This window comes from Abramis brama (assembly GCF_963993115.1).
Source record: "Abramis brama genome assembly, chromosome: 5".
Lineage (NCBI taxonomy): Eukaryota > Metazoa > Chordata > Actinopteri > Cypriniformes > Leuciscidae > Abramis > Abramis brama.
In genome coordinates, this window is record NC_139967.1 from 17,702,841 (window position 1) to 17,728,416 (window position 25,576).

Genomic DNA, 25,576 nt, shown 5'->3' on the forward strand with positions numbered 1-25,576 from the left:
TTTAGGTTTTTCATTTGATACATATTTTATTGGCACACTGGAGTATAGCAGTTGTACACTTTGTTTGAATTCAATTCCGAGTTTTTTTTTTTTCACAAACAGTATTGGAATAGTCATCAAAAGCACATTTGGTGGTCGAAAAATATGGTAAAAGCAGATTCAAATGGCCTTGCAATATCTTAAAGCTATAGAAACAATGCATGTTTGCACACAACAGTGAATTGGACAGATTACATTGCTTTTGTTTGTCAAAGATGTCTTTCCTATTGAGCCTCACAAGTAGCCTACTTCAAGCCACACACTTTAATTCATTCCTGTCAACGTCGAGGGTTTTCACCACACTGATTCCAGTTATATGATCAAATATTAGCTTGATGGTCATCTGCATACATTTTTCTAAGTAGGTCATATTTAATATCCATGAATCTACAGAGAATTTGCGTATCTGCTTAACACATTATTCGCTTCAAAACGAATTTCACTTTGACATAAAGAAGCTCACAGTCATGTTCACAGTAAAACTGGACTTCAGACACTTTGCTGAACCCAACCGAACAAACAGAATAATATTGTCAAGCAAAGACCATCAGACCCTTAACTATGAATCAAACTGTTTTTCTATAAAAAAAACAAAAACTAAATTTGAATCTAAAACATATTCCTCATATTAATGTTCATCTTATAAAATAGCTCCATAACTTACTGTTACAGTACGCATAGTTCACAGTCTAAACTTCTCACAATAGTTAGCAAAGCCCTCAGATTGATTGTTTGCGACAAACGATCTATACAGTGATCTAATACTTTGACTCACCTATACTTGGTCAGCATACTTTAAAAAGAAGACTGACTCAGATTATAAATTACCACTTTTGCTGGTAACCGTTTCACTAGTCCACAGAGCAAAAGCTTGACAACAAACAATGGAAATAGCATCTAGTGTTATTATTACACACAGACAAAATATAATACTGCTCATATATTATAATGACATGATGAAATATGTATAATGCGAGGAAAGGTCCCTATGTGGTAGCAAAAAGATGCACGCTACCAGCTCACACAATGATGCAGAAATTATTACAGGGAATTTCAAGCAGGGTTCAACATGAAGCTCAAAAGATCCTGTAATAAAAAATCTGCTTCATTACATCTACGCCACTCTTTATCATTAACAGGTTCCTTTCGTCTGTTTGAAGTTTTGCCATTAAACTTTTACGATAAACAAGGTCGGATCTGCTACATTAAGCCCCTGGCTGAATAGACCCCATATTATACGCTGATATTCAGTTAATTCTCAGCCAAAAATAAACATATAAAAAACATAAATAAATGAATTAATAAAGTAGAGAAACAAGGTAGTCAAAAATCCACAGTATGTGTCCAAAGCAACTTGGGAAACTTCAAGAGAGTGTGTTTTGAAAAAGGCAGTGAAGAGAGAATCAAATATTAAGAAACGCAGTGCAACGATGATCAAAATGTGCCAAACGTTCACCCACAGTATTATTTATAGTACTGCATTTTCTACTACGATCCACTTTTTCAAAGAGATGTTCTGTGTTTGCTCTTTTCAAATGGGAAAACATCAAAACACTACCAAAGTGTTGAGATAAGCTACATGTATCTTAGGTGGAGGTAGAAAGATGTACTGTATGAAACATAATTATGTCCGTATCATAAAAGTGAAAAACTACTTTGTTATTATCTTATTATTTTCTCTTATTAAGACTGAACGATGACCTACTGTGGAGAAACACAAGTCTGAATATATATTTACATAATTCACCAAAAACTCTTTAGATATGTGCAAAAAAATTGTAAAAAGTGAAGCACTTTGTGTATCTATGAGTGTGTCGGTCTGGTGTGATATGTGTGGCAGTGTGGATTTGCTCCAGTGTGGCTGAATTTGGCACAGTGTGTCCATAAGTTTCATATCCAGTGTGCATATGCTGAGACAGGGTGGATTTTACTCAAATGACGGTGCTGAAGGTGTTGTCTCAAGCGGTCTGATTCAGAGCCCACCGCCTCCTGCTTTTCCAGTCTTTCTTTCTCTCTCTCTCTTTCTGCCTGTCAAATTCTCCTTCTCTCTCCACTTTCACACCACTGTGCTCACAGAGGGGTCTGACAGGTTGAGCTGGCCGGTAATGTCCGTGGGATATGGCTATAAATGAGGAGGAAACAGAAAAAGGAAAAGTAAGAGCAAACACATTTGCATACTGTACCTCCCGGTATTTAGTTCACGTTTGTTATGACGGAGGCAATCTCTCCACCCACTGCAGGCCGTGTTTATCTGTCATCCAGAATAATTTGGCTGCGTTTTAAAAACAGACAGGCCTCCTTGGACTGTGGCTTAAGATAAATAGAGTGAACGAGGTAATGGATTCATTACCGTACAATTGCTTCCTTAAAGGATCATTGCTCACGCTTACAGTCCCAAATGAATATGCTTCCTTAAAACGGGTACCGTATATCAACACACGAAAATGTCTGTACTAGAAACCTGTAATGGCACAAACGAGAGCACTCTGTCTCCTGGCCCACGGCTAATAATTTACCTGACCTAGAAGTACTGTCACCATAGTAACTGTCCTAATGAAATATGACAGCTGGACTTGATATGCAGCTCAAGGTGCAGTTCATTCCAGTCTGCCACAGGTTTCACCTTCAGTATCTCTCAATTTCTGAATGATTCTATAGTATTATTGTACTGAAAGTTTTATTTTGATACTCTCCGCATACGAAAATATTATTTGTGCAAAAGGTTGACATTTAATTAAAGGAATAGGTCATCATTCACTCAGCCTTATCGTTGTTCCCAACCAATTTTCTTTCTTCTGTGAACCACAAAAAATAATGTCTATGTTTTTTGTCCATGCAGTGAAAACCAGTGGGGTCCAGTGTTGTTTCGAAGCCCAAGTTTGTATTCCGCAGAATAAAGAAAACATACAGGGCTGGAACGACGATGATGTGAGTAAATGATAACAGGATTTTCAACTATCCCTTTAATCATGACAACTTTGAGAGTTTATTATCAGAAGGGATATATAGTTTTGGCTAGAAGGCTTTAGTGGGTGTTGTGATACCCTCACTCATAACAACGTTGTTTATGGTGTTCCGAGTCAATTCTGAGTCATAACCACAGCGCCCCCTGTCTACAAACAGGGGGAAAGCATAAGATATCTATTCTACAACAACCAGAAGGGTCATGCTGGTAGAGGAAGAGAGAGGCAGTGTGGCATGTGGTGTGGACACCGACAATAAAAACACCATTCAAATCCATTTATAAAAAACACTGATAGAAAAGAAAAGGATGGTTAGGACTGTGATGGGTAAACATCAGTTCAAAAAGACATTTTGTCACTGTTTAGGTTGATCTGATCACTTTTATCTGATCCTATTCTACCTTCATCTTTGAAAAATATTTTATAATATCATATCAGGTTTTGTTAAGAATGCATTCTGTGAGCACCCTCACCTCTGATTTAAACCATCTTACTGAGGGAGAAATCAACTGAAATGTGAGCTACATGGATTTGGATGTTTCTTTGTAAACTCGACCAAATGAGCTGCCAATCAGAAATAAATTTGGAAGTTGAGGGTGTATGCGACAAAGCCCCAGGTCAATCATTGTCATACAATTGAAAAACAACCCAGTCTAAACCAATTAAAGTAATGCAATGAAATAGTCTGTGTTTGTGCTTGCACATTTGTTTGTATTGAATCCTCAGAGCCAGTCGCTGTTTAGTTTGAGAGCAACATCTTATTAAGCCTGTGGGACCAAGGAAACACAGTGAGGAGGCGGTTTGTGTGAACAAACTCGTGTGGGAATCTAGCTCTGAGAGTTCAATACATTGTAAACGTAGACACAAAACCCATCTGAGCAGCATTTCCTGAAAATGAAAGTTTTTTTATTCATAGAACTGCAAAGAAAACATTGAATGGTTAAAAATAAACGCAGAGATCTTGGTAGTGCATGCCTGTCGGGGGAACAGCCTAGGTTATTTTAGCGTCACTCGTCTTTGGCTGTTAATGGTAATACCGTGCATCGCGGGAGGCATACAGGGTGACTTTGTTAGAGCAACCACATTAAATGGGACAATAAAAGGAGAATGAGGTACATGGAAATAACTGTTACAGGACTGAGCGATGAGAGGAGAGACACACGAGTACACATAAGAAAGGAGAAAAGAAAACATGAAAACAGAGCTTAAAGTCACATCCAGGTTAGGCACGGGAGAAAGACCAGCACAGGCGCTAAGACGGAGAAGCTACCTCGACCCCCTCCTGCAAGGTAAACCCACAAGCCCCCCAAAAAATCTGCTCCTCTGTTCCCTCTCCACACTTTCCCTGGCAGCTAGATTCCTGATTGGGCTTTCCCAACAGATGTCTGGATGGAGTATAGATGGCTGACTGACAGACATGTGGCCATGACTGTAACTCCATGTGTGAGGGTGAAGATATTCTGAGATGAGACGTTTGTTTTGGAGAGGAGAGATGAGATGACAGGAGAAAGGAAGAGAGCGAAAGAAACAGGGCAGGCCAAGGAGGAGAAGGAAGAGAAAGAGGAAAAGAGCGAGAAGATAGAAGTACAGGCAGGGCGTCATTTTCTTAATCTTCTTACCGTGTCTTTGGACGACCTACGTCTCTTGATGTTGGAGGCCAGGTTGGTACTGATGGACCTAAAAGAGGCTTTCTTTTTGGGGTCGGGCTCTGCTCTACCATTTTTCCTATCCTAAAATAAATATACAGTATATGTAGAACAATTATTCGTGCTCTCTGGAAGAGCGTGTTTGGTTTCCAACCATCACCACCCACCTCGACTACGAAAGCTACTGAATGGCACTACCCTGCTAATTTTAGTGCTAATCACAATTAACATGGAGTTTCCTGTCCATCCTGGCTGTGAGTCAGAACGGTGCATCCGCGCACCCACAGCGTTCTACAAGGAAAGAGGACACTGGCATAGACTGGATGAGAATGTGTACAGAAAGTCTTACTTCGAATCTTTTATAATCCTGACATTCTAGAGAGGGGAAGAGGAGGACTTCTGTGGATTGTGTGATCAGACCACACTCCGTAAATGGAAAGCCAAAGCATTAGCAAAGGAAAAAAGCAAAAGAAACGTAATCGGATGGGGGGGGGGGGGGGGGGGGGGGATGTGCTCCATTTTGAAAGGGAGAAGATGTTCTTGTGTTGTCAGGGAAAATGAACAACTCATCAATAAACAACCGAAACTTAACACAGTCCCTTGCCATTATACCCCAGTGAGAGTATAATGGGCATATGAAGGAAGGAGGAAGGGGTGTGCAGGCTCATAAGAGGAGACAAGAGCGTCTGGAGGGGGGTGGTGAATTCAACCAGAAGACATGCAATAGATGGAATCAAAAGGGGAATGCAGAATGAATGACATGACAGTTGACCTTGGCTGGCACCGTCACTCCCTCATTTACTAGCACATTTGGACCATGTGTCTGATCCCCTACAGTGAGCGACTCTAAATGTGACCATCTGCAACTGCACTTTACTTTACAGCAATACAATATATGAATAATTATACCACAAATAGGTTAGTGAACCAGTTTATATTGTTTAAAACAAATGTTCCAGGTTCTTAAAAATTTAATGTTTTGAAAAACTTCTACACCATTTGATTTGTGAAACACAGACATAATGATCTGCAGAGTTCCCCTCTAAATGAATTTTAATCCAATGTCCAAAGCCAAACAAAATGCTTCTGTAAAGTAAAGTGCATTTTTTGTGAGATATTTTAAATTATTTTAGCATTTATGAATCATTAGTTACTGTCTGGCTCTCTCAAACAACATTGCAAAAGAAACAAGACACAAAAAATGCCCACAATAAGGTTTTCATCTGTTTTCACATAATGCATTATGGTTTTTCTAGAAAGGGTGACCGTACAAGCGCCTTTAACCGTCAGTGCTTTCATCCATTGCATTTCAAAGCCCTGTGATGACAGAGCCAGTGCCTCTGGAGTGGGCAGCTAGCCCACATCACACGGGCGCCTGATCTGCTCCTGGCTCGCTCTGGTTTGAAATGCAAATGCATCCAGGGCAGATCTGCCTGTTCATGCATTCAGGAAGCAGTTGTGTGTACAGCTTTTGCATATGTTGCATGTGCACCTGGAATGAGCGTGGCGGTTTTAGTGTGTAATAATTGATTTTAGCTTTCAGGAAGGAACACTCGGTCGCCATTAGCGCTGGTTAAACATCCATATTTGCCCATTCAGATGGGGATTACATGGAGGCTCGTTTGCAATTGAAATATATAAGCATTATTTTTCTTTTATTCAATAAACAGTGGGAGGAAAATCATCAAAAAGACCGTCCGTTCGTGGTCAAATAATAGTTTTTTGTTCATCTCAAATTATGAGCCTTCAACAATTCTGGACCTCTGACTGGACGTGGGAGGCATGTGTGGGCGTATTAACCGTGCAACATTGTCTTGTGACTCAAGTAGGCGGTAAAGCCCGAAGGTTAAAACGCTTAACTCCCTATAACATGAATCTCTGATGTGTGAAGTCAATCAGCTAGCTTTCAGCTTTGATACTGCACTGACACTTGATCTAATAGTTAGATTTAGTGTTTTGCCTTGTGGTGAAATATGTGCCTGCTAATAATGAGTCTAAAGTAACAAGGCCACGCTCAATGACTTGAATCCCATTAGGAAAAGTAATCTCGCTTCAACAACGCACTAACTTTCACAGAAGTTCATAGATATGGTCATGTGTTGTGTAAGCCAGCCAGGTCTCAAGTCTCAAAAGGGCTGACCTTGTTACTTTTGCCAACATCCGGGCATCATGTTGGCCTGTGACCCATTGTGTATGGATACAGCTGGAGGCCAGCAGCGGACAAACACTGATCTGTATAGGGCGTGAGGACGCTTTGATCTGCTGGAGCCCAGCAGGGACAGTTAGACGGCCTGCTCAGCATGCGTCTTCCTGACTCCACAGCAGCCTCACAGGCTCCTTTAATGTGTGTGTGTGTATTTGTCAAGCTGCTCAATAAAAGCAATGCCAGTGGCAGTAGTAAGGCTGCAGGAGCTACTTTATCATGCTGAGCATTTCGATTGGATGGTAAGAAATGTGTCTTTGCATGGATCTGCTGAGAACGACTCTTATCATTACTATAAAGGATTTATTTTGGACACTTGTGTGCTGTTGCATGGCCAAATGTCCAAATTTATGAATTGGCCTGTTTTCTTTTTTCACCTCGAGGCATTGTTGTAAAGCTGTGAGGTTCTATATATTTATCAGAAATTCACAATCACACTGTATTATAAACAGTATGTAACTGTGGATTATTCTTTGCTTTCTTTGAGTATTTGTGCTGTGTTGTATTTTTTGTGGTCTTTACATTATGAAAGCTTAGTTGCTTTATATTTTAGGAAGTGTATCAAGTTAAGCTCATTGTAAGCTCACCCTTTTATACTCCCTTGTACACAAATTCATTAAAAGAGTTTAGCATGCATTCATACAGTATATTGACAAACGCTTTAGTTCACTGTAACATTCACTGCTCAGTTTGAGTTCACTCTTTTGGTGATGTGTTATTTTCTGCCTCATTATGACCTTTAAGCCACGTCATGAATGGATAACAGACTATGAGATTTCTTCATTCTGTGGCAGAAACCAGTGGTTAGCTGCAGATTGGCCTTTTGTTGGCTCTAATAACTTCCAGCAAGAGTTTGGGGGTTGGGAGGCGGCTGTACCTGTAGGTTCTTCCTCCAGACATTAACTGCTGCAAAAGCCAGCTGCATTTGCTTCCTGCGTGCATCCTTGTGCCGTTTGTACGCAATCTCAATGAAGATGAGGAAGATCCCGGCAACGATGCCACCAGCAACCAACATAAACACGCCTGTGTGATGAAAAGTACATTTGATTTTTTCCAAACAGTCTTCAATGTGGCAAAGAGGGCAAAAGACATATGATGCATATTCATACTGACAGATTTGCGTTAATTTAAAAAAAAAATTAAAAGATTTGGCAACCTGAGCTTCAGTGACCATTGGTGATATGACAAAGTTGGTTTTAATTTAATGCAAATGAGCAGAGACATGATGTGGCAATCTTCTAACTCATACAGCTGGATACCACGGTCAAGTAGAAAAGCCTACTAGCAACCAACGGCACAGAGACTCAACGAACTTGAGGGATTTGATCACTGTCAGTGTCAACAAACCTTTAAAAAGCAAAAGAGATCCTGTGAGAGGTGGATCATACCTGCCATATTCTCAAAAGTGAGTGTGGCTGGTGCATTGCTTCTGGAGTCACACTCCTGATAACGGACCCAGGTTTTATCCAAGTCCTCCATGAAGCCATTCTCATGGGAACTATTAATTCAAAGAGCCAACACATCACAGTCAAACAATCCGTTATTCCAGAAATAGAAACAGTTGACGTGATTGCGGTAAGCCTAGGGATTAGCTGAAAGGAACAGAAAAAAAAGAGAAAAACAAACAAAAGTATAGCAGCGTACTGTGGATGATTAGTCTAGACTGAGATTACCTGAGGATGGCCAGTGAGACGTTTTGCTTCCATGGGCTGTCTTTGCGCATGCCAATACCGAATCCAGAGCGGAAGAACAGCTCGCCTGTGGTGACCAGGTCACATTTCTGCGAGGCCTCAAACTCCAACACTGCTGAATCCCATATAAATGCGTGGAGTTTGCTATGAGAAGAAAAAAATTGTAATGAAAATATGATAAATCTTGCATTTTTCCTATTAAAAATTCTATGAAAGAAGTCTGTTATGCTCACCAAGGCTGCATCTAATTGATCAAAAATACAGTAAAAATTGCAATATTGTGAAATATTATTACAATTTCAAATAACTGCATTCTATTTGAATATATTTTAAAATGTAGTTTATTCCTGTGATGACAAAGCTGAATTTTCAGCATCATTATTCCAGTATTCAGTGTCACATGATCCCTCAGAAATCATTATAATATGCTGATTTGGTGCTCAAGAAACATTTCTAATTATTAATAATGTTGAAAACTGCTGCTTAAGATTTTTCTTGAAACCATGATACATTTTTTCCCCTCAGGATTCTTTGATAAATAGAAAGAAGATTTCAAAAGAAATTAGATCCCAGATTTTTATAGTCTTAGACTTCTGCTCACCACTGTATTTAATAATTAATTTGCACCTCTACTACACTTTACACAAACAGCTTGAAGAACTTGCATCTTCTAAATGGAGATAAGTGGAAGTAATTCCTGGTGATTACAGAACTCCAGATGTAAAAAAAAATTGTAAGGGAAATGTATTAAACACTGGCAGTCTGTCATTTGTTCCCGTCTTAGCCTTGTAGTGAAGGTCGTTCTTTAAAATACAACTCCCTACCTTGCTTTGTATTCAGCAACAATACTGTACTGAGTCACACTAACAGGAGTTTAGCCTCTCTCTGCTCTTCACAGACTCACTGAGGAGAGAGGAATATGTGTCATCCTTTATACTTAATGGAAATTTATCTCTCTGCAGCCCACTTCCTGGCATTGATATCTATGACCGGCCCCTAAAGGGAGCTTTAAAACAGCTTCAAATAAACCTGTTCTGGCCTAACAAAAAATAACAATGCTTTAATTATATATATAATTAGGGGAAACTCTTATTGCTGGCTGACCTGTCTCGCACAGCCTGGATGGCTTCAGCGGCGCTCTCGTAGTTGTGCTTTTCCATGTGGCGGTACATGGTGCTAAGCTCAACTTGGCGCCGGAAGTAAATGTCCACAGAACTCTGCTTCACTGTGGCGTAGATGAACTTGTCTGATGGGTTTCGCAGCTGGAATACAAGGTAACAGCGGGACGGTCTGGATGAACTGTAATAAATGGGTGCTACGCAAGATCATTTATTTGTTTATTCAAAACATGCTGAATAATTAAAGTAAACCGGTGTTTGGTGTCTGCAAATCCAACATTTTGACTTTTTTGTCTGCAATTACATGAAATATTTCTGAGGAAAATAGCTGTGGGAATAGAGGCAAACCAAGGTAAGTATGACCTAAAAATGTTGAGTGAAGTCATACTGCTGTGCATCTACAACTGTAAGTATAAACCTGTCAATTTATAAATATCTCATATTAGAAAATACCATTCAGAATACACTTATACCCCTTTGATTTTAATATATTATGTATTACTGTTTATTTTACTTTTATTCAAATGTTTACATTCAGTCCTTTGCTAATTTTCAGCCCACATGGCAGAATTGACATGGATTGTTATGATGAAACATGGCAAATAAAAATAACCTTTGCTAACAAATGACCCATAATTATGTGTCCTTGGCAAGCTTAATTATACGTGGTGTTTTTATGCCGTGTGAAATGTGAAATCTCTGTGCCCAGTAATTTAGAGTCCTATTTGATATTCTCTTGTATAACATGCAAAGCTGCTTCATATTTAGTGCTCACCCTAGGGTCGTTGATGCCGGTAATGCGCTCCTCAGGCCGATCCAGCACTAGGAAGGCTGCCAAATTGGCAGTATAAGATGCAACTATAATCATAGCAAAACCAGCCCACACCATACCTAAAATCCTTGCTGAAAAGCTCCGAGGGGCACCTGCGAATGTAAGCGGGGAGGTGAGAGCGATAAAGAAAATTATGCTTACTGCAAAATCAATCAAACACGGAGTCAGCAATATTTGCAGCTCACAGGGGCGATAGACTGAATAATAATCTCTCGTTGCTGATGTCTACCTTCTCCAATTCCGGAGTTCAGAAGTACACCCCAGGAGAACCACATAGCAGAGGATAAAGTGAGGGCATCTTCTTCTTCCTCTTCACTATTTACTTTAAACCTTCCAAACGGGCTGCAGGGCAAAGCACATATCAGTCAGAGGCAGATGCTTTTAGACTGCATCTATAAAATGTTGTTAGTATTCAGCCAAACTTCTGAGATATTCTGCAAACTTTCGTGATATCAAGCTACATTCTCACACCTGTGTGTTCAGCCATTTCTACATCTATCCAAGGATGAGTTTTAAAGGGATAGTTCACTGAGAAATGAAAATCCTGTCATCATTTACTCACCCTTGTTGTTGCAAACCTGTTTTAATTTCTTTCTACTGCAGAACACAAAAGAAGATACTTCAAGGAACGCTGGGATCCAAACAACATTGGACCCCATTGACTTTCATAGTATGGAGGAAAAAAAACAACAACACTGAGACATTTTTCAAAATATCATCCATTGTGTTCCACAGAAGAATGAATGACAAACAAGATTGGATAAACTATCCCTTTAAGGTGTCATGCATGTAACAAGTCTTCCTTTACCTGAAACGGTCTAATAGGTAGAGCATCACCGCCACAACATGGACCGATAGACCCACCAGTAACCACAGAGTGCTCTGAAAAGGCTGCATGAACGAGTCCAGTGTACTGCGTGGTATTTCCTGCAAAACAACACAGCTTTATCCAATCCAACAAACACCACCCACATTGCCACATGCATCGCCATATGGAGCATCAAATGGAGTCTACATCTACGCTGGTTAGAGGTGTATTAATAGATTTCACTGTACTCCAGAGTCAATTGATTTATCACAGCATTTTCTCAGTACAGAGATAAGCCCACTTCAGGGAATTCAATTTAATCAAGAAACTGTAATGCTATTTCTGTCCCAGAAAGGCATGTTCTCAGAGGATTTTTCCAAAAATTAATTACATTTTATATACTTTATTTGAAACTTAACAGCCATGAAACTGATATTAAACTGACCCCAGATCTTCATCTATTATTTTCTTATTGCCCACAGGAAATAATGCCGTTTTAAAGGGATAGTTCACCCAAAATTTACCAATTTTAAGTTGTTCTAAAGCTGTTTAACTTTTTTTTTTTAGTGGAACAGAAAAGGAAGATATTTTAATGAATTGTTTTTGCCCATACATTGAAAGTCAGTGTGGTCCACAACAAAATTAGTCGATTTGTCAAAATCTTTTGGGTGAACAATCACTTTGAAGTCTGTACTTTAAAATAATGATCTATTGGTCATCTGAGACTCACCTTTTTGACAAGTATTGTGAGCCCCTGGTACTTGAACGGTTTCGAGAACTCTATGTACTGGGCTCGTTCATTGTTGATAGTAAGTGGAGCCACGATCATGTCTGCCAAGCCACTCAGGAGCTCTCCCATCATGCCATTCCACTCCTTCTTGTTGCTGTTATTTACCTGGTATCAGGAAGATAACGTTAAGAAATTTGTCATGCCTAAATGCGCTTCTTCTAAATTTCTAAATGCATATTTCAGCAGATGCTTAATGGAATCTGTGAAGAAAGGCTTGAAAATGCACAGACAAACCTAGTTGCATGACCTTTGAAAAGACATGCAAGGCAACAGGCAGGTGAAGAATCAATAAAGTTATCATATTACTCACACGCTCCTGAGTGCCAAATTTGCCATCAGCCACTAGATGCACTTCATATGTAAAGTTCATTGTCATTGCAAGTTTGATCAAAAGATCAATGCAGAACCCATAGCAGCACTGAGGCACTATGGGGCGACCTATAGAGATACACAAACCAGTCAAATCTGGACAAAGCACAACTTTGGTCCAAAAATATACATACATAATAATACATAATGCCTACCTGGAATGGTCTCATTGGGGCCAGTGCAGATTACTTTTTTGATCAGGACTCCATTTACAGTGTACTCTTCCTTGCATGTTCCATCTTGTAACGTCGGTTTGACATAGACAAAGGGCTCTTGATGAATGGTGACAATCTACCAAAGAAACAAGAAAACTGAATGTAAATGCAAGGGGTTTTTAAAGGAGCTGTATGTAAGAAATGTATTTCAATTAATCATAAAATGGCCCTGATATGTCACTAGACATTAAACAATCATGTTCATTTCAAATACTTATATCACTGACAACAGTAGTACGGCCAGGATATTGTCATTTAAAAGTGATAGTTGCAGCCCTCAACTGATGTTGATGTTGTCATGTTGTGTTTTGGCCTGATGCTCCACCCTCCACCTATCTACCAATCACAAAGTCAGTAGTGTTTCAGCATCCGGGTTGCCAGCTCTGCTTTAGTTACCACAGCTGCAGCTACAAACGTGTCAGCCTACGTTCCTGCTGGATTCTGTAGCATATCTGGCAACCTCGAGTCAGGGGGGAGGGGGAGGGGATACACCGCTCTACAGTAATTTGAAAGTGATTGCAGTACCAGTTTTGGCCACAATCTTACATACAGTTCCTTTAAGAAAAAAAGATGTATCAAAACCCCTGCAATGAAGTACCTTTAATCTTGTTGACATCTGATAGCCTTTCGGCTTTTCAGTTTCTCCTCCTGGCCAAATAATCTTCCTCTGAGAGTTCATTACGACCTGGAACAAAATATATTTCTGTCATTCACCTTCATTCATTTCCATTACTATACATTTGTCTAACTTCACTGCATTTTTAAATAATGTAAATGTTTTTTTTATTATTCACATTTTTTTCGATAGTCAATCACTTTTAAAACATTAATTTTGTTTAATGTTAAATTCTACATACTAATACCATGTCAGTTTGTATTAAGTGAATTAATAGCTACTTCAAATGAATGATGAAATATAGTATATTTATAAATTAACATTTATCTAGATAAATGTCACGGTGTGGGTTTTGTGTTTTGCTATTGTCTGTCATGTGTTCCCCTGTCTTTTCATGTTTAGCTGTCTCCCGTTATGTTGATTAGTCTTTCTAATCTTTTCTAGACCTTTCACACCTCATCGACTTTCCAGATTACGCACTCATTGATTTTTATTGTTATGGGCTCAATAAATATTACCAGTCAAAACTGGTTAGTGATGGTCCTCGAGGCTCGCTAGCAGGATTTATTAACTTTGCCCTTCTTTGGAGTGTTTCGTCAGTTACTGTGGGCTTTACAAATGAGGAGCCACACAAGCTCACAGTATTACCTAACACTGAGCCAATTCACGTCATGCCCACTTTAATATTGGCAACTCCAGTGCTCACATCGCTCGCCAGTGCATCCACGCCAGATCCTGTCATGACCATGGCCGTTGCCAAGCCTGAGCCTCTTCATGTCAGCCCTGCCGAGCCTGAGCCTCTTCACGTCAGCCCTGCCGAGCCTGAGCCTCTTCACGTCAGCCCTGCCGAGCCTGAGCCTCTTCACGTCAGCTCTGCCGAGCCTCAGCCTCTTCACGTCAGCCCTGCAGTGCCTGAGCTACTTCACGTCAGTCCTGCCCAGCCAGAGCTTCACAACGTCACGTCTGCCGATCCAGAGAGTGTTCACGTCACGTCTGCCGATCCAGAGAGTGTTCACGTCACGTCTGCCGATCCAGAGAGTGTTCACGTCACATCTGCCGATCCAGAGACTGTTCACGTCGCTTCTGCCGATCCAGAGACTGTTCACGTCGCTTCTGCCGATCCAGAGACTGTTCACGTCGAGCCAGTGTCTCTGGACAAGATGGCCGCCGCCGAGCCAGTGTCTCCGGACAAGATGGCCGCCGCCACCGAGACAATGTCTCCAGACAAGATGGCCGCCGCCGAGCCAGTGTCTCTGGACAAGATGGCCGCCGCCGCCGAGCCAGAGTCTGTGATGGTCCTGCCCAGCTCAAAGCCCTCTTCGCCGCTGGTCCTGCCCAGCCCAGAGCCTCCTTCGCCGCTGGTCCCGTCCAGCCCAGAGCCTCCTTCGCCGCTGGTCCCGTCCAGCCCAGAGCCTCCTTCGCCGCTGGTCCTGTCCAGCCCAGAGTCTCCTTCGTCGCTGGTTCCGTCCAGTCCAGAGCTTCCTTCGCCGCTGGTTCCGTCCTGTCCAGAGCTTCCTTCGCCGCTGGTCTCGTCCAGTCCAGAGCTTCCTTCGCCGCTGGTCCTGTCCAGCCCAGAGCTTCCTTCGCCGCTGGTCCCGTCCAGCACAGAGACTTTTCCGCCGCTGGTTCTGCCCAGTCCTGAGCCTGTCTCCATCCCAGAACCTCAGCCCTCACCAGAGATGGCCGCCGGCATGCCAGAACCTCAGCCCTCACTAGAGATGGCCGCCGACGTGCTTGTTCCTGAGCCGGTGCCTGCTCCAGCCTATGTCTCCGTAGCTGTCCCCAAGAAAATTTTGGGGGGGGGGCAGTAGGTCCCGCGATTGGACCATGGAGGCCGCTCTGGTTTTGTTATTGTCTGTCATGTGTTCCCCTGTCTTTTCATGTTTAGCTGTCTCCCGTTATGTTGATTAGTCTTCCCAGGTGTTTCTGTTTAGCCACGCCCCCTTGTTATCTTGTTTAGCTTGTCTGTCTGTGTATTTAAGCCCTGTGTTTAGTTCAGTCTTGGTCAGTTCTTGTATATTGTTGCACCATGGTGGTTGTTCTGTTCCTGAGTCTTAGTCCTGAGTTTGTGCATGTGAAGTTTTGAGTTTATTTAATAAAAGACTACTGCATGTGGATCCTGCTTCCTCCTCTGCTTCAACCAAGACGTAACAAATAAATGCTGTAAAAAGTGTTGTAAGCTGACCCCAGGCTACATTGCTGTAGAACCCACTTCACAAACTACATTGTGAAGTGATGCTCACTGCAGAGCCAAATGAAGTCCAGCTCCCCTCTCTGGACGTCATGGGTGGAACTTGGTCTAGTCCAGTTCTGTTGATCTAATAGGTGGATGGGTATGATTATGGGTAGGGTTAGGGTGTTGGACTTTTTAGCTCCACCCATTATGCCCAGATTACATTCAGAGGGGGAGCTGGACATCACGCTCCACCCATTGGCTCTGCAATGAGCCGCCTCTCTTCATTATTGGTTCATGAAACTTAATGCTGTGAACTTACTGTAAAGTGTTACAATAAAATGAGTGTGCTAACTGTCCCAACTGTTAAAATAGCAACGTTTGTGTGAAGCAGAAGGACAGCTCATTAAAAAGACTGAGCCAATTTCATACTTGCGAGCCATTGTAGACGCCCACTTGCACCAGCCGGGTTTTCTGGTAGTTCAGAATGCTGTAGTGGGCGAACCTCCTGTCTCCGTCATCATTAAACTCCACGCGGCCTGTTAGGCCATCTGGATACTTGGATGACATCAGCACTCTAGTACACCAGAGGGGGTTTTTTAGAAAAGGCACAAAATGCTCATTTAAACACAAAGGAAGACATTGACGATGACTGGAAGTAATGGAAGTTTACCAGGAATTCAGAGATGGGAGATGCAGGCATATCTTAGGAAAAGACATTAAAACTAACTAGGGAAGATTTAGGGGGTGTCATGTGGGGTGGAGACGGATGGCACGTAATGTGCAGGCACAGACATAGGAGAACAGAAATGACACCTGTAAGGGTCTCAAATTGGGTCTCAAATGCAAATTGGTACCACCAGATTTCACAAGGCCAATGTAATCAACAACTTAACAGGCTTGATGTGTCCTTGCACTCGATTATTACTCCTTTTGAGGAGTGAAGGCATGGTTTTAGAAGCAAAATGCTTGCGATTTCAATCTTTGTGGTGTGAAAGCTTCCACTCTTGTCAGTGCCAGACCAGTGGTAATGTATGATAATGCATGACAGCAAATGGATGGTTGGTTGGAAAGCTAGCGAATGCTAGCCAGCGCTCATCCCTGGCCTCACCGTTTGAAGAGTGGGCCAGTCTTCCAGATGTTTGTATTGCCAACACAGCCTCGAGGAGGCTCTGTGATATTCTCCTTCTCAAAGAGCTCCTGAATGGACTGGGCCACCACAGCCACGGCATCGTAGATGTGCGCAGACTCGTTCTTGCCATTGATAAGCTGAAGGCCGAGCAAGCCTGCCCAGTTGACAACATTACATGGTGTTGGCCAATGCCTCACAACACGACTCTCACTTCAAGAGCACGTCAAGGCATACTCATAATAAAGAAATGCACACATTGCCAGAGAGAGAAACAAACGTGCATTGCATATGAGCGACGAATTGTCTCAAGACAGACAGAAGGGCTGTGAAAGTCATGGGGGGATTAGGACAGGGTCAGCACTGAGCAGAATGATGTGAAGTTGAACACGGATGTGTATATAAAGAAGCCGGGAACAAAGAAATGCGGTTGTCGCTTACCATCGTATCCACACCTCAATGTGGAGGTAGCAAAGCACCACTTATAAATAAACTCATGACAGCCAAACCTTAAAAATGTATGCACATTCAAACCAATATGGATTACCACAACTCTCTATTGCATCATTTGTTGTCTACTGAAAGAAAGGACAAACACTCAAAAATGAAACAAATTAAACATTAGACATAAAGCACAGTACAATGAGTAAAGAATCACTGTGTTTAAAACCTTTAAACATGCAGATGTTTAAACGTTTAAACACGCAAGTACAGCACAGACACTGATTTCGTCGGTGGGGATTGCAAATTGTAATCGTATAAAAAGCTTAAAAGGCAAACATGTTCAGTTTGTTAAACAGCATAGGAGAGAGAGAGAGAGAGACAGAGGATGAAAATGGAGAGGATGAAAAGTACATACCATCTGGGGCTTCACTCAGTGCTTTACCAGACATCTCCCTTTCTCCAACAAGCCACACGTAACCAGAGCCTGTCATATTGAGCTGGCGTGCCGCTTTATAAATGGATGCGGCTTCGTCTTCACTGTGATTGGACAAATATTGGTTATAACGGATTGGAATAAACATCTACAATTGTAATGTTATAAGCAAGCCCACATGAAATCTGTGAGTGCAGAACTCCAAAATCAGGTCATTCACTATTGAGAAAGTTATTTTTTAAATATTTTGGCGAATTTGACCATGCTTTTATTCACCAACGAGAGTGTAAAACACATTCTGCCATGTTTAAATCCATTATGCAGAATGCCTAAAATTTCCCCCCAAGTCAGTCTGCATATTCTGTGTGGGCCTGATTATGAGTGAGTCATGAAGGGCAGACAAATGGTTTGACATCTTGAGGCAATCTCTTGTTAACAAATTAGATGTTGGTTCATTTAACCAGAAAATGGATTATGAAGTGTTTGTACTGAGGCTGGACATCATTTTAGCTTCATTTGCTGTATTTTTTTTATATTTTAATGTATAAACTCACTGAAATTGTTAGCACAATGAATTGAGAATGTCTAAATTCCAATTCAGTTCTTGAATCTAAACTGAACTTTGAGATAGTGAACAAGACTTTGGACTTAATTTAAATAAACTGAAATTCGAAGAAATCTATATACTTGTAATTTACTAGAAAAGCAAAGTTTGCCATATTATATGATATTATATTATATTACATTATAGCTTTTGGACCAGGGTAGAAGAACACTTCTTCATCATCTGAATTTCTTTGACTTGCAATTCAGTAAATTTATCGTCCCCAATTCCAATTCAAAATCCAATTCAACTTCCTGTGAGAAGTGGCCAATTCAATTAAAATTCCAACTGAATCGAATAGAAGCCAATTCTCTACTGAAAAATTCACCCTGATACACAAACATCTTTTTTAGAATCCTCAAACCAAAGCTTCGCCATATTTGCCAGCACCACTTTAGCTTCGTGGCTGGCAACATGTATTATTCAGCAACATTAGCGATTAGCAGTCTGATGGGTTAAGCAGCGGAGATGAACTCACCTTGCGGACAGGATGATAACTCTGGCCTCTAGCTCTTTGGCTTCCTGGAGCAGAGCTGTCAGATTTGTGTCTTGGCTGAACAGGAGCACTTTCTCTGCCTGGGATTAGGACACAACATTAGTCAAGTAGTTGACTCATTTCCACCATGAACCATGCTCTTTGAGCGCTTGCGTTTTTTTCCCTCTCCTTTTTTCTTTTTTTTTTGGGGGGGGGGAGGAGGGGGTATTCAAAAAATGAAGTAAAAAAAGTTTCTGAGATAAACTGCTTAAATGAAAAAACGTAAGTAAGCTTGGAGCAGGTAAAAAAAAAAAGTTTTTTTGCATTTTCGCATGCAAACTCAAGGGAATCAAGATTCCAAGGAAAAACGTGCATGTTACAGGAAAAGGGAGAAGAAGATTGATGCAACCAGAAAGAAAAAAACAGGTGAAGGAAGATGGTGGTGGTGGCTTCTTTCCCAACAAAAAATAAAAAAACAACAAAAAAGAAGAAATGCTGCAGAAAGGTGGGAGTAACATCTGGATAGTGCCTGTCCCACACGACCAGATCTCCACGCACTGTGTCAAAAAGAATAGACTTGCAATCTTGCTGGCTTCAATACATGCATTCCTTTACACAAAAATAAAAAAGTGACAGGTGGGGGAGCGAGTTTTTGTATACGCTTTAACAGAAAAAATAACCCATTCTCGATTGAAATCATAAAAGGAATCCAAACAAATAAATAGACGTGCTGGCAGGATAAGGATCCCTGGAATCGGTTTGTTGATTGTTTGACTGTTTTCTAGTGGCTACTTTCATATAACGTTTGGGGCGGCGTGCATTGACCATGCAAATATACCTTGGGTCCTCGCTTGTTGTCAAAGGACAGTTGGTCGAGGTTTTCATAGTTCCTGTTTTTACTCTGATGAATAATGTGCACAGAGAAAATATGCAGACACAGAATATTATAAACAGTTATATATGGTGCGCAGTAAAGCATTCCAACAAATCTCCACTTTTCTGCTTCAAATTGGGAAACTCAAATCCTGGGGCTTGCAAATACATCAACAAACCTTATCTATCCTTGCAAATGGTCTAAACCTGTCCACTCTTATTTCAATGAGCTCACCTCCTTTCATTTTTTTCTCAATATTTCATTTTAATTTAACCTTTTCACCTGGATTTAATTAAAACACCTGCCCTGAGTGGGCTCCTTGCTTTACCACAATGTCTTCTGAACTCTATTTGGTGATAATGCACAATCTAATCCAGTTCACGCCATCCCATCCATCAATTTAAATTTCTCTGTCAATCTACTGTAAAAGAACATCAGCTACAGCCCATGAAGCACAGCAAGTTGCTACCACAAGACATGCCTGTCTAGACATATGGCCCGAAATAACATATTTTAGGCACTCTATCAAGATAATACACATTCTTCAGAGCCACAGAATCTGATATAAAGACAGTCTGTCAAGCATTTGTTGCTTTTGCAGAGCAGAAGTAAAATTAAAGAGTAAAATTCTGCTACATTAAATTGATAGACATGGATTATTTGAGATGTTGCATTTAAAACATTTGTATTTTTCAAAGAATTTTTTGTGCAGTCAGAATATGCACTAACTGTATCAGGCTTCAGTAGCTGAACATATTCTTTTATATATATATATATATATATATATATATATATATATGGCCCAATGGTTAGAGAGTCAGACTGGTAACCCGAAGGTTATATCTTATATATACAGTATATATCAGCGAAAAACTGTTCAAAACTATATCACAAAAAGCTTTAATATGCAGTGATCCAACCCTGCAGACAATGTGCAGGCAAAGTTTTGCTGTAATGAAAGACACAACTGAAAGACTTTCATGAACCCTTCTGGTGATTCCCAAAACAGTCTGGCCATGTGCATATAAAAACAGCTGGCCTTGGGGCTGCCATTACTGAACATGACATTGCAACGACATTGCAGGTGTCCTAAAAATACAGCGCCATGCTAATGGATTCATATCCTGAAGAAATGTCTCTTTTTACTAAATTACAAATCTTTTTTTTTTAATTTAGACTCTGCATATGAAATTTTGAATTATACACATGCATGATATGTGTATAATTGCAAACATTAAAGAGGTTTAATGTTCACACAGTGTGTAACTACCCTTACCTTCAAATATACTGTGAAATACTTTCTTATATAATGTGAAATATTTAACAGTGCAAAGCTGCACACAAAGAAAACCTATAAATCAGGCACAGTCTGTTGCTGGGAAGAAATTCTCACAGAATCACACAAACTCAAAGCAACCAAATCCCCTGGCCAATTATTTTTTTTTGGTTGATTTTTTGCACAGCCCCAGGCTAAGTCCCTCATTTTGCTCCTGTTGTGGATAGACAAATAGGAGAATCTGACTATGGTAAAAAAGCAATGTGAGATGAGTAGAAAAGTACAAAGTTTTGCAGATAAACTTAAGACGCTGCTGATGCCTCTGGCATAAATAATGTTAGCCAATGGAAAGAAATGTGTTTACACAACAGAAAAAGGAAACATTTAACATATATAGAGGACATCTGAGATATTGATTACAGGAACACACGCTGACTTACACACGCACACTCATTTAAATGCTGGACCGTGTGAGTCTCACCTTCGTCTCCCTCTCCTCCAGCAGGGTTTCCAGTCTTTTCTGTGCTGCTCTGCCCTCATGGTCATCACTCACAATCAGGATGATGTGATTCCACTGAAACTCACGCATCATGTCAAACCACACCTGGGCTTGGTGGGAATAGGGCGGTACCGTGCGCAGGAAGGAGAGGTGGATGCTCTAAATGGACGGTTGGGGAAAATAACTGGTGAATCTCAAAGGCCCGAGGCAATTTCAGTTCATTAGGATTTAATCACTTTAACTGTAATTAATTTAGAGATGGATCCCAACATTACTTCTTTAGCATGCCAAGAAAGATGCCATAAGGCAAAGAGTTTAAGTGAATCTAAAAGAGTCAATCGATCATAACGCTATGTATTTATGAGAGTTTTTAATTAAATGTCTAAAAAAAGGTCCACACTAGAAATGAAATGGAGTAAACATATATCACATTGTCCTGATGCAGGAATAGAAAACCATCATGGAGGAGGAGCGTCATGCAAAAATACATTTTTATTTATATTTATCCTCCAGAAAAGGTTTCAAAGCTACAAACAAAGCAAATTTAAAAAAGAAAGTTGACTGAACAAAAGGACAGATGACAATCTACAGTGAAACGCAGGTAGAATTTGAATCTGTCTGAACTATACTGAGCTGCAGTCAAAGGCCAGCATCTGGTGGTCTCCGGACCTACACTCACCTTATCGGAGTAGATGGACATGCGGGTGGTGAGGCCCACAACAGGGATACGGTAAAAACCAGCCGTGTAGGACACCGGAGTGGGAGTCAGATGGTCGTTGGACTGGGGTGGGTGGCTCACCAAGATCGCATACACCTGAGGATCATAGTGAGGAGAGAAATCTCAATCTAAAATAAAAAATTTTAAAAAAATAATTCTGGTATTTTGTTACCTATATATTTTACAATGCATATAATATGTATATATAATTATTAAATTATACAATTTATATACAAACATACTTGACCTAATAAAATCTGCTGTGTAGGATACTAGAAAAATAGCCTATTGATAACCACCATAAAACAGGTGGTAAACTGGAAGACCATATTAATAAAGATTGGATTTGTTACCAAACAAAGACCACTAGGCTAACAAATGTGAAAATAGTATAATGGCATAAACATTAACTAAACAACATGAAATGTAAAAATAAATTATATTCACCTTATCACGTGACTTACTACTAGATTCAGATTGGTCAATCAGGACGTGTGGCGGTCAAAAATTTCATAGGCTGTGTTATGATTCACAGGGTGATACGCAGTGTTCACTTCTAAAACTAAATATCTGTTCAATCAAATTCAGTTGACTTGATAAAATGCTCATTCGGAACGTCCAGCAGCGTCATCGAGCACAATCAGCACAGACGAAATTCTAGTTGCGCAGATTTGGAACGCGATGAATGGTTGGTAAATTTGGGACATTCTAAAACGCTTAACGTGAAAAACGCTTAATGTAGGCTAAGACAGTGATATTAAAAGACCAAACTCAGTAAATATCATATTAATAAAGTATACTATGTACAGAAACATTTCCTCATTGCTTTCTGTGAAGTGATAGCCTACGTTATATCCATGTACCCTTGTTCCCTATACAGTTTGCAGTGTCCTTTGGACAGAACATAAATGCTTCTTCGATCTAAAATCTCAATTGGGAGTGAAGTGAAGTCCACTTTGCAGGAGGGCACTAGGGTAATATTCTCCGTTGTTAATGGACGCTGTGCATCATTCCACTCATCCGGGTAACTGAAACTGGCGCGACGCTATTTTCAATGTATCGTTTAATTTTGCACGCTTTCTTGTTACAAAAGCATCTGGCGCCATCTTGCGTTTCAGTTATCGTTTGTAGCGAATATGATTTCTTAGGACTCGAGTAATATTGTTGCAGAGAGTGTTCGTCTTGTTCGTAAACCGATAGTTTTATACATTCATTCTTTTGTAGCCTACAAAATATCTTAAACTCAAATCAATATTTCTTGCCACATATTTATTTATTTGGTGAGATAGCCTTTTGATAGGCTAAGCAGGAAAACGGCATTATCACTAATGTGGGTAACTGGTTATTTTAAAATGATAAGAAACATAAATGTTTAGCCTAAATAAAAACAAAATCTAGTGTCTAACCTACGTCAGAATGGAACATCTTGTTTTTCACTGAAAATGATTAGGGCTACTTACAAACAAAAGTTTACAGTAATTTTACATTATGCAATGTCCCGTTAAATATAATTAATTTGTTTCACCTTACATGTTAAGGTAACTTGTAGTTAACCTTTTTTTCTTGTAGCATTTTTACATTTCTTTTCCATTAAAATGAGCAACAATTTAGCAATATGGAGGAGTTGTAATCATGCACACAACACATGACTGTTTTAGTTAGTTGCCTGTATTTTGTTATTGACGCATTTCTAAAACGTGAAGCAATTATTTAAACTTGCCAGACGAGCCAGTTGACAGTAAATGTCAAAGTGTTGATCTAACATCAGCAGTTTGCAGGTTGGTTGTCATGAACTGCATGCATGCACTTGTGTCTGTGCGTGCGAGCGTATGTTAGGCGGGTGTGACTTGGATGGTAATCCGTGTTACAGCGTTGAAGTCTATAATCTCTGCCTCCGTCGCTGTGTAATATTCTGATAGAGCTTTCCTAGCAGAACAAAGCAGCTGTTATCTGAGTCTGGCGCCATGTTGGCCTCGTTTTTCATTAAAATAGAGGCGGAGGGCCAGCGGTGAAGCCGGCGCCTCGTAGAGGGGTTAGACATGCTACCTTAAAAGCTACTTATGCTTGGATTTGTATTATTTATATGACGCCACATGAATCACAGGTTGTCACATATCCTATAGCCTATACTTTGCATTATTTCAATCTCAGTTCATGTAACCTCTGAGCAGTCTTCTTATGCTCACTCACTGGTATGTCAAAATGGACCCCCGGATCCTGTTGAATGTTTTCACATGCAACAAATAAAAATCGAGATTCGCGACAGCGCTTGACCTTGGAGAAAACAAAGTTACAGTAACTAAATCTGGCTGAAAATGACTGTCCATGAATGAATGATTCATGATTTTGACGATTTTGTAGGCTATTTGTATATGAATATTCTTTTTTTTCTCGCGTTTACCAGAAACAATTAGCTTAGTACAAGTTGAAAAACTAACAAAGAACACAATAAAAATAAAAATAAATGAATAAAATGAAAGCTTGATTTAAGTCTCTTATATAAAGTATAGCCTAAATTCACAGGATTCATCCGAAACGGTAACATGTTTAACATATTAGATAGATAGATAGATAGATAGATAGATAGATAGATAGATAGATAGATAGATAGATAGATAGATAGATAGATTCTGAGCTTGCTTGACCGCACTTTAAAATAAGAAATTGTGCAAGTAACAATACTATGTCAGTATACTTAAAAATGTCTCGTTTAATTCAATATGATATTGTGATATTTAGCAATTAAGTGAAATATAACTATATATACCTATAATAAAAATATAATATTATAGCATTATTTAGCCTAGGTAGATTGGTATAGATGTTTCTAAACGGGTTTTCTTAATTTATTATTAATATTATTAGAATTAATATTATTAATATTATTTTCAAAAAATGAGAGCACTAATATGACATGGCACTTTAAAATATTTTATTAAATATGTATTCGGATGTTTTCAAAATGCGTGTTTACCTGGTTAGAGATGAGGTCCTCACATACGGAGAGTGCCATCTGGATGGCGTTTGGCTTATGGGTGACTGAAATAGCGTTCATCTTGAACTTATCTTTGCCGTATATATTGTTGGCTTGAGTGACAGCGTCTTTGAACACTTGCTCATATCTCTTCTGGCTCAGGACAGCCCCGATATTCACAGTCTTTGGTTCGCATCCTCCTCTCGCACAGGAGCACGAGATGAGGAAGGCGAACAGAACCAGACGCATTTTGCCCTGGATGGCAGAGGAGTCAAGCTGAGTGGCCCGTGGAGGATGCGTGTCGATGTCCGTTGATTAGACAGATCCGCTCTCACTGCGTCCTCTCCAGCAGCACTGGAATGCGATCGCCTCAGTCTAGTCCGCTGAGGAATGGGCTTCACTCATTGAGCCCACTCATGAAACCCGTTCATGTTCAAGAAAACCATGTCAACACGCCTTTTTAGAAAATGATGCTCGCTCCTGTTGCTCTCTCTTGCGAAAAGGTGGAGCACTCAGTTTTGCAGTAATGTTGTAGTCATCACCTGCGTTCACTTCTCCCGCTCCTGCCGTGAGTGAATCGTAGTCAAGGTTTTGTCAAGGGTGACCTGATGCTCTGTGAGAGACGCTGTCCTTGGTGCTGAGAACTGTGCTCGCGCACTGATGCGCGCGCACTCGCAGATTACCCCT

General features: G+C 40.3%; 1 protein-coding gene across 3 annotated transcripts; it reads right to left on the reverse strand.

Moving 5' to 3' along the window:
- Nucleotides 1–25,576, reverse strand: grin1b (glutamate receptor, ionotropic, N-methyl D-aspartate 1b). 3 transcript variants are annotated; one of them, XM_084113977.1, is made up of 20 exons: nt 24,890–25,576; nt 21,877–22,011; nt 21,180–21,356; nt 19,387–19,449; nt 18,552–18,649; nt 17,452–17,573; nt 16,575–16,749; nt 15,896–16,040; nt 13,273–13,359; nt 12,615–12,750; nt 12,401–12,528; nt 12,031–12,195; nt 11,301–11,419; nt 10,722–10,834; nt 10,436–10,584; nt 9,647–9,804; nt 8,525–8,686; nt 8,240–8,349; nt 7,729–7,874; nt 1–2,161 (listed from the first exon to the last, which is right to left on the reverse strand). In XM_084113977.1, the coding sequence occupies exons 1-20, from the start codon at nt 25,136–25,138 to the stop codon at nt 2,096–2,098; spliced, it is 2,703 nt and encodes a 900-aa protein (XP_083970103.1). In that variant the 5' UTR covers nt 25,139–25,576; the 3' UTR covers nt 1–2,095. The 3 variants fall into 3 exon arrangements, with proteins under 3 accessions (XP_083970103.1, XP_083970104.1, XP_083970105.1); XM_084113978.1 differs by lacking the exon at nt 19,387–19,449 and having other exon boundaries at nt 24,890–25,553; XM_084113979.1 differs by lacking the exons at nt 1–2,161; nt 19,387–19,449 and adding an exon at nt 4,464–4,732 and having other exon boundaries at nt 24,890–25,553.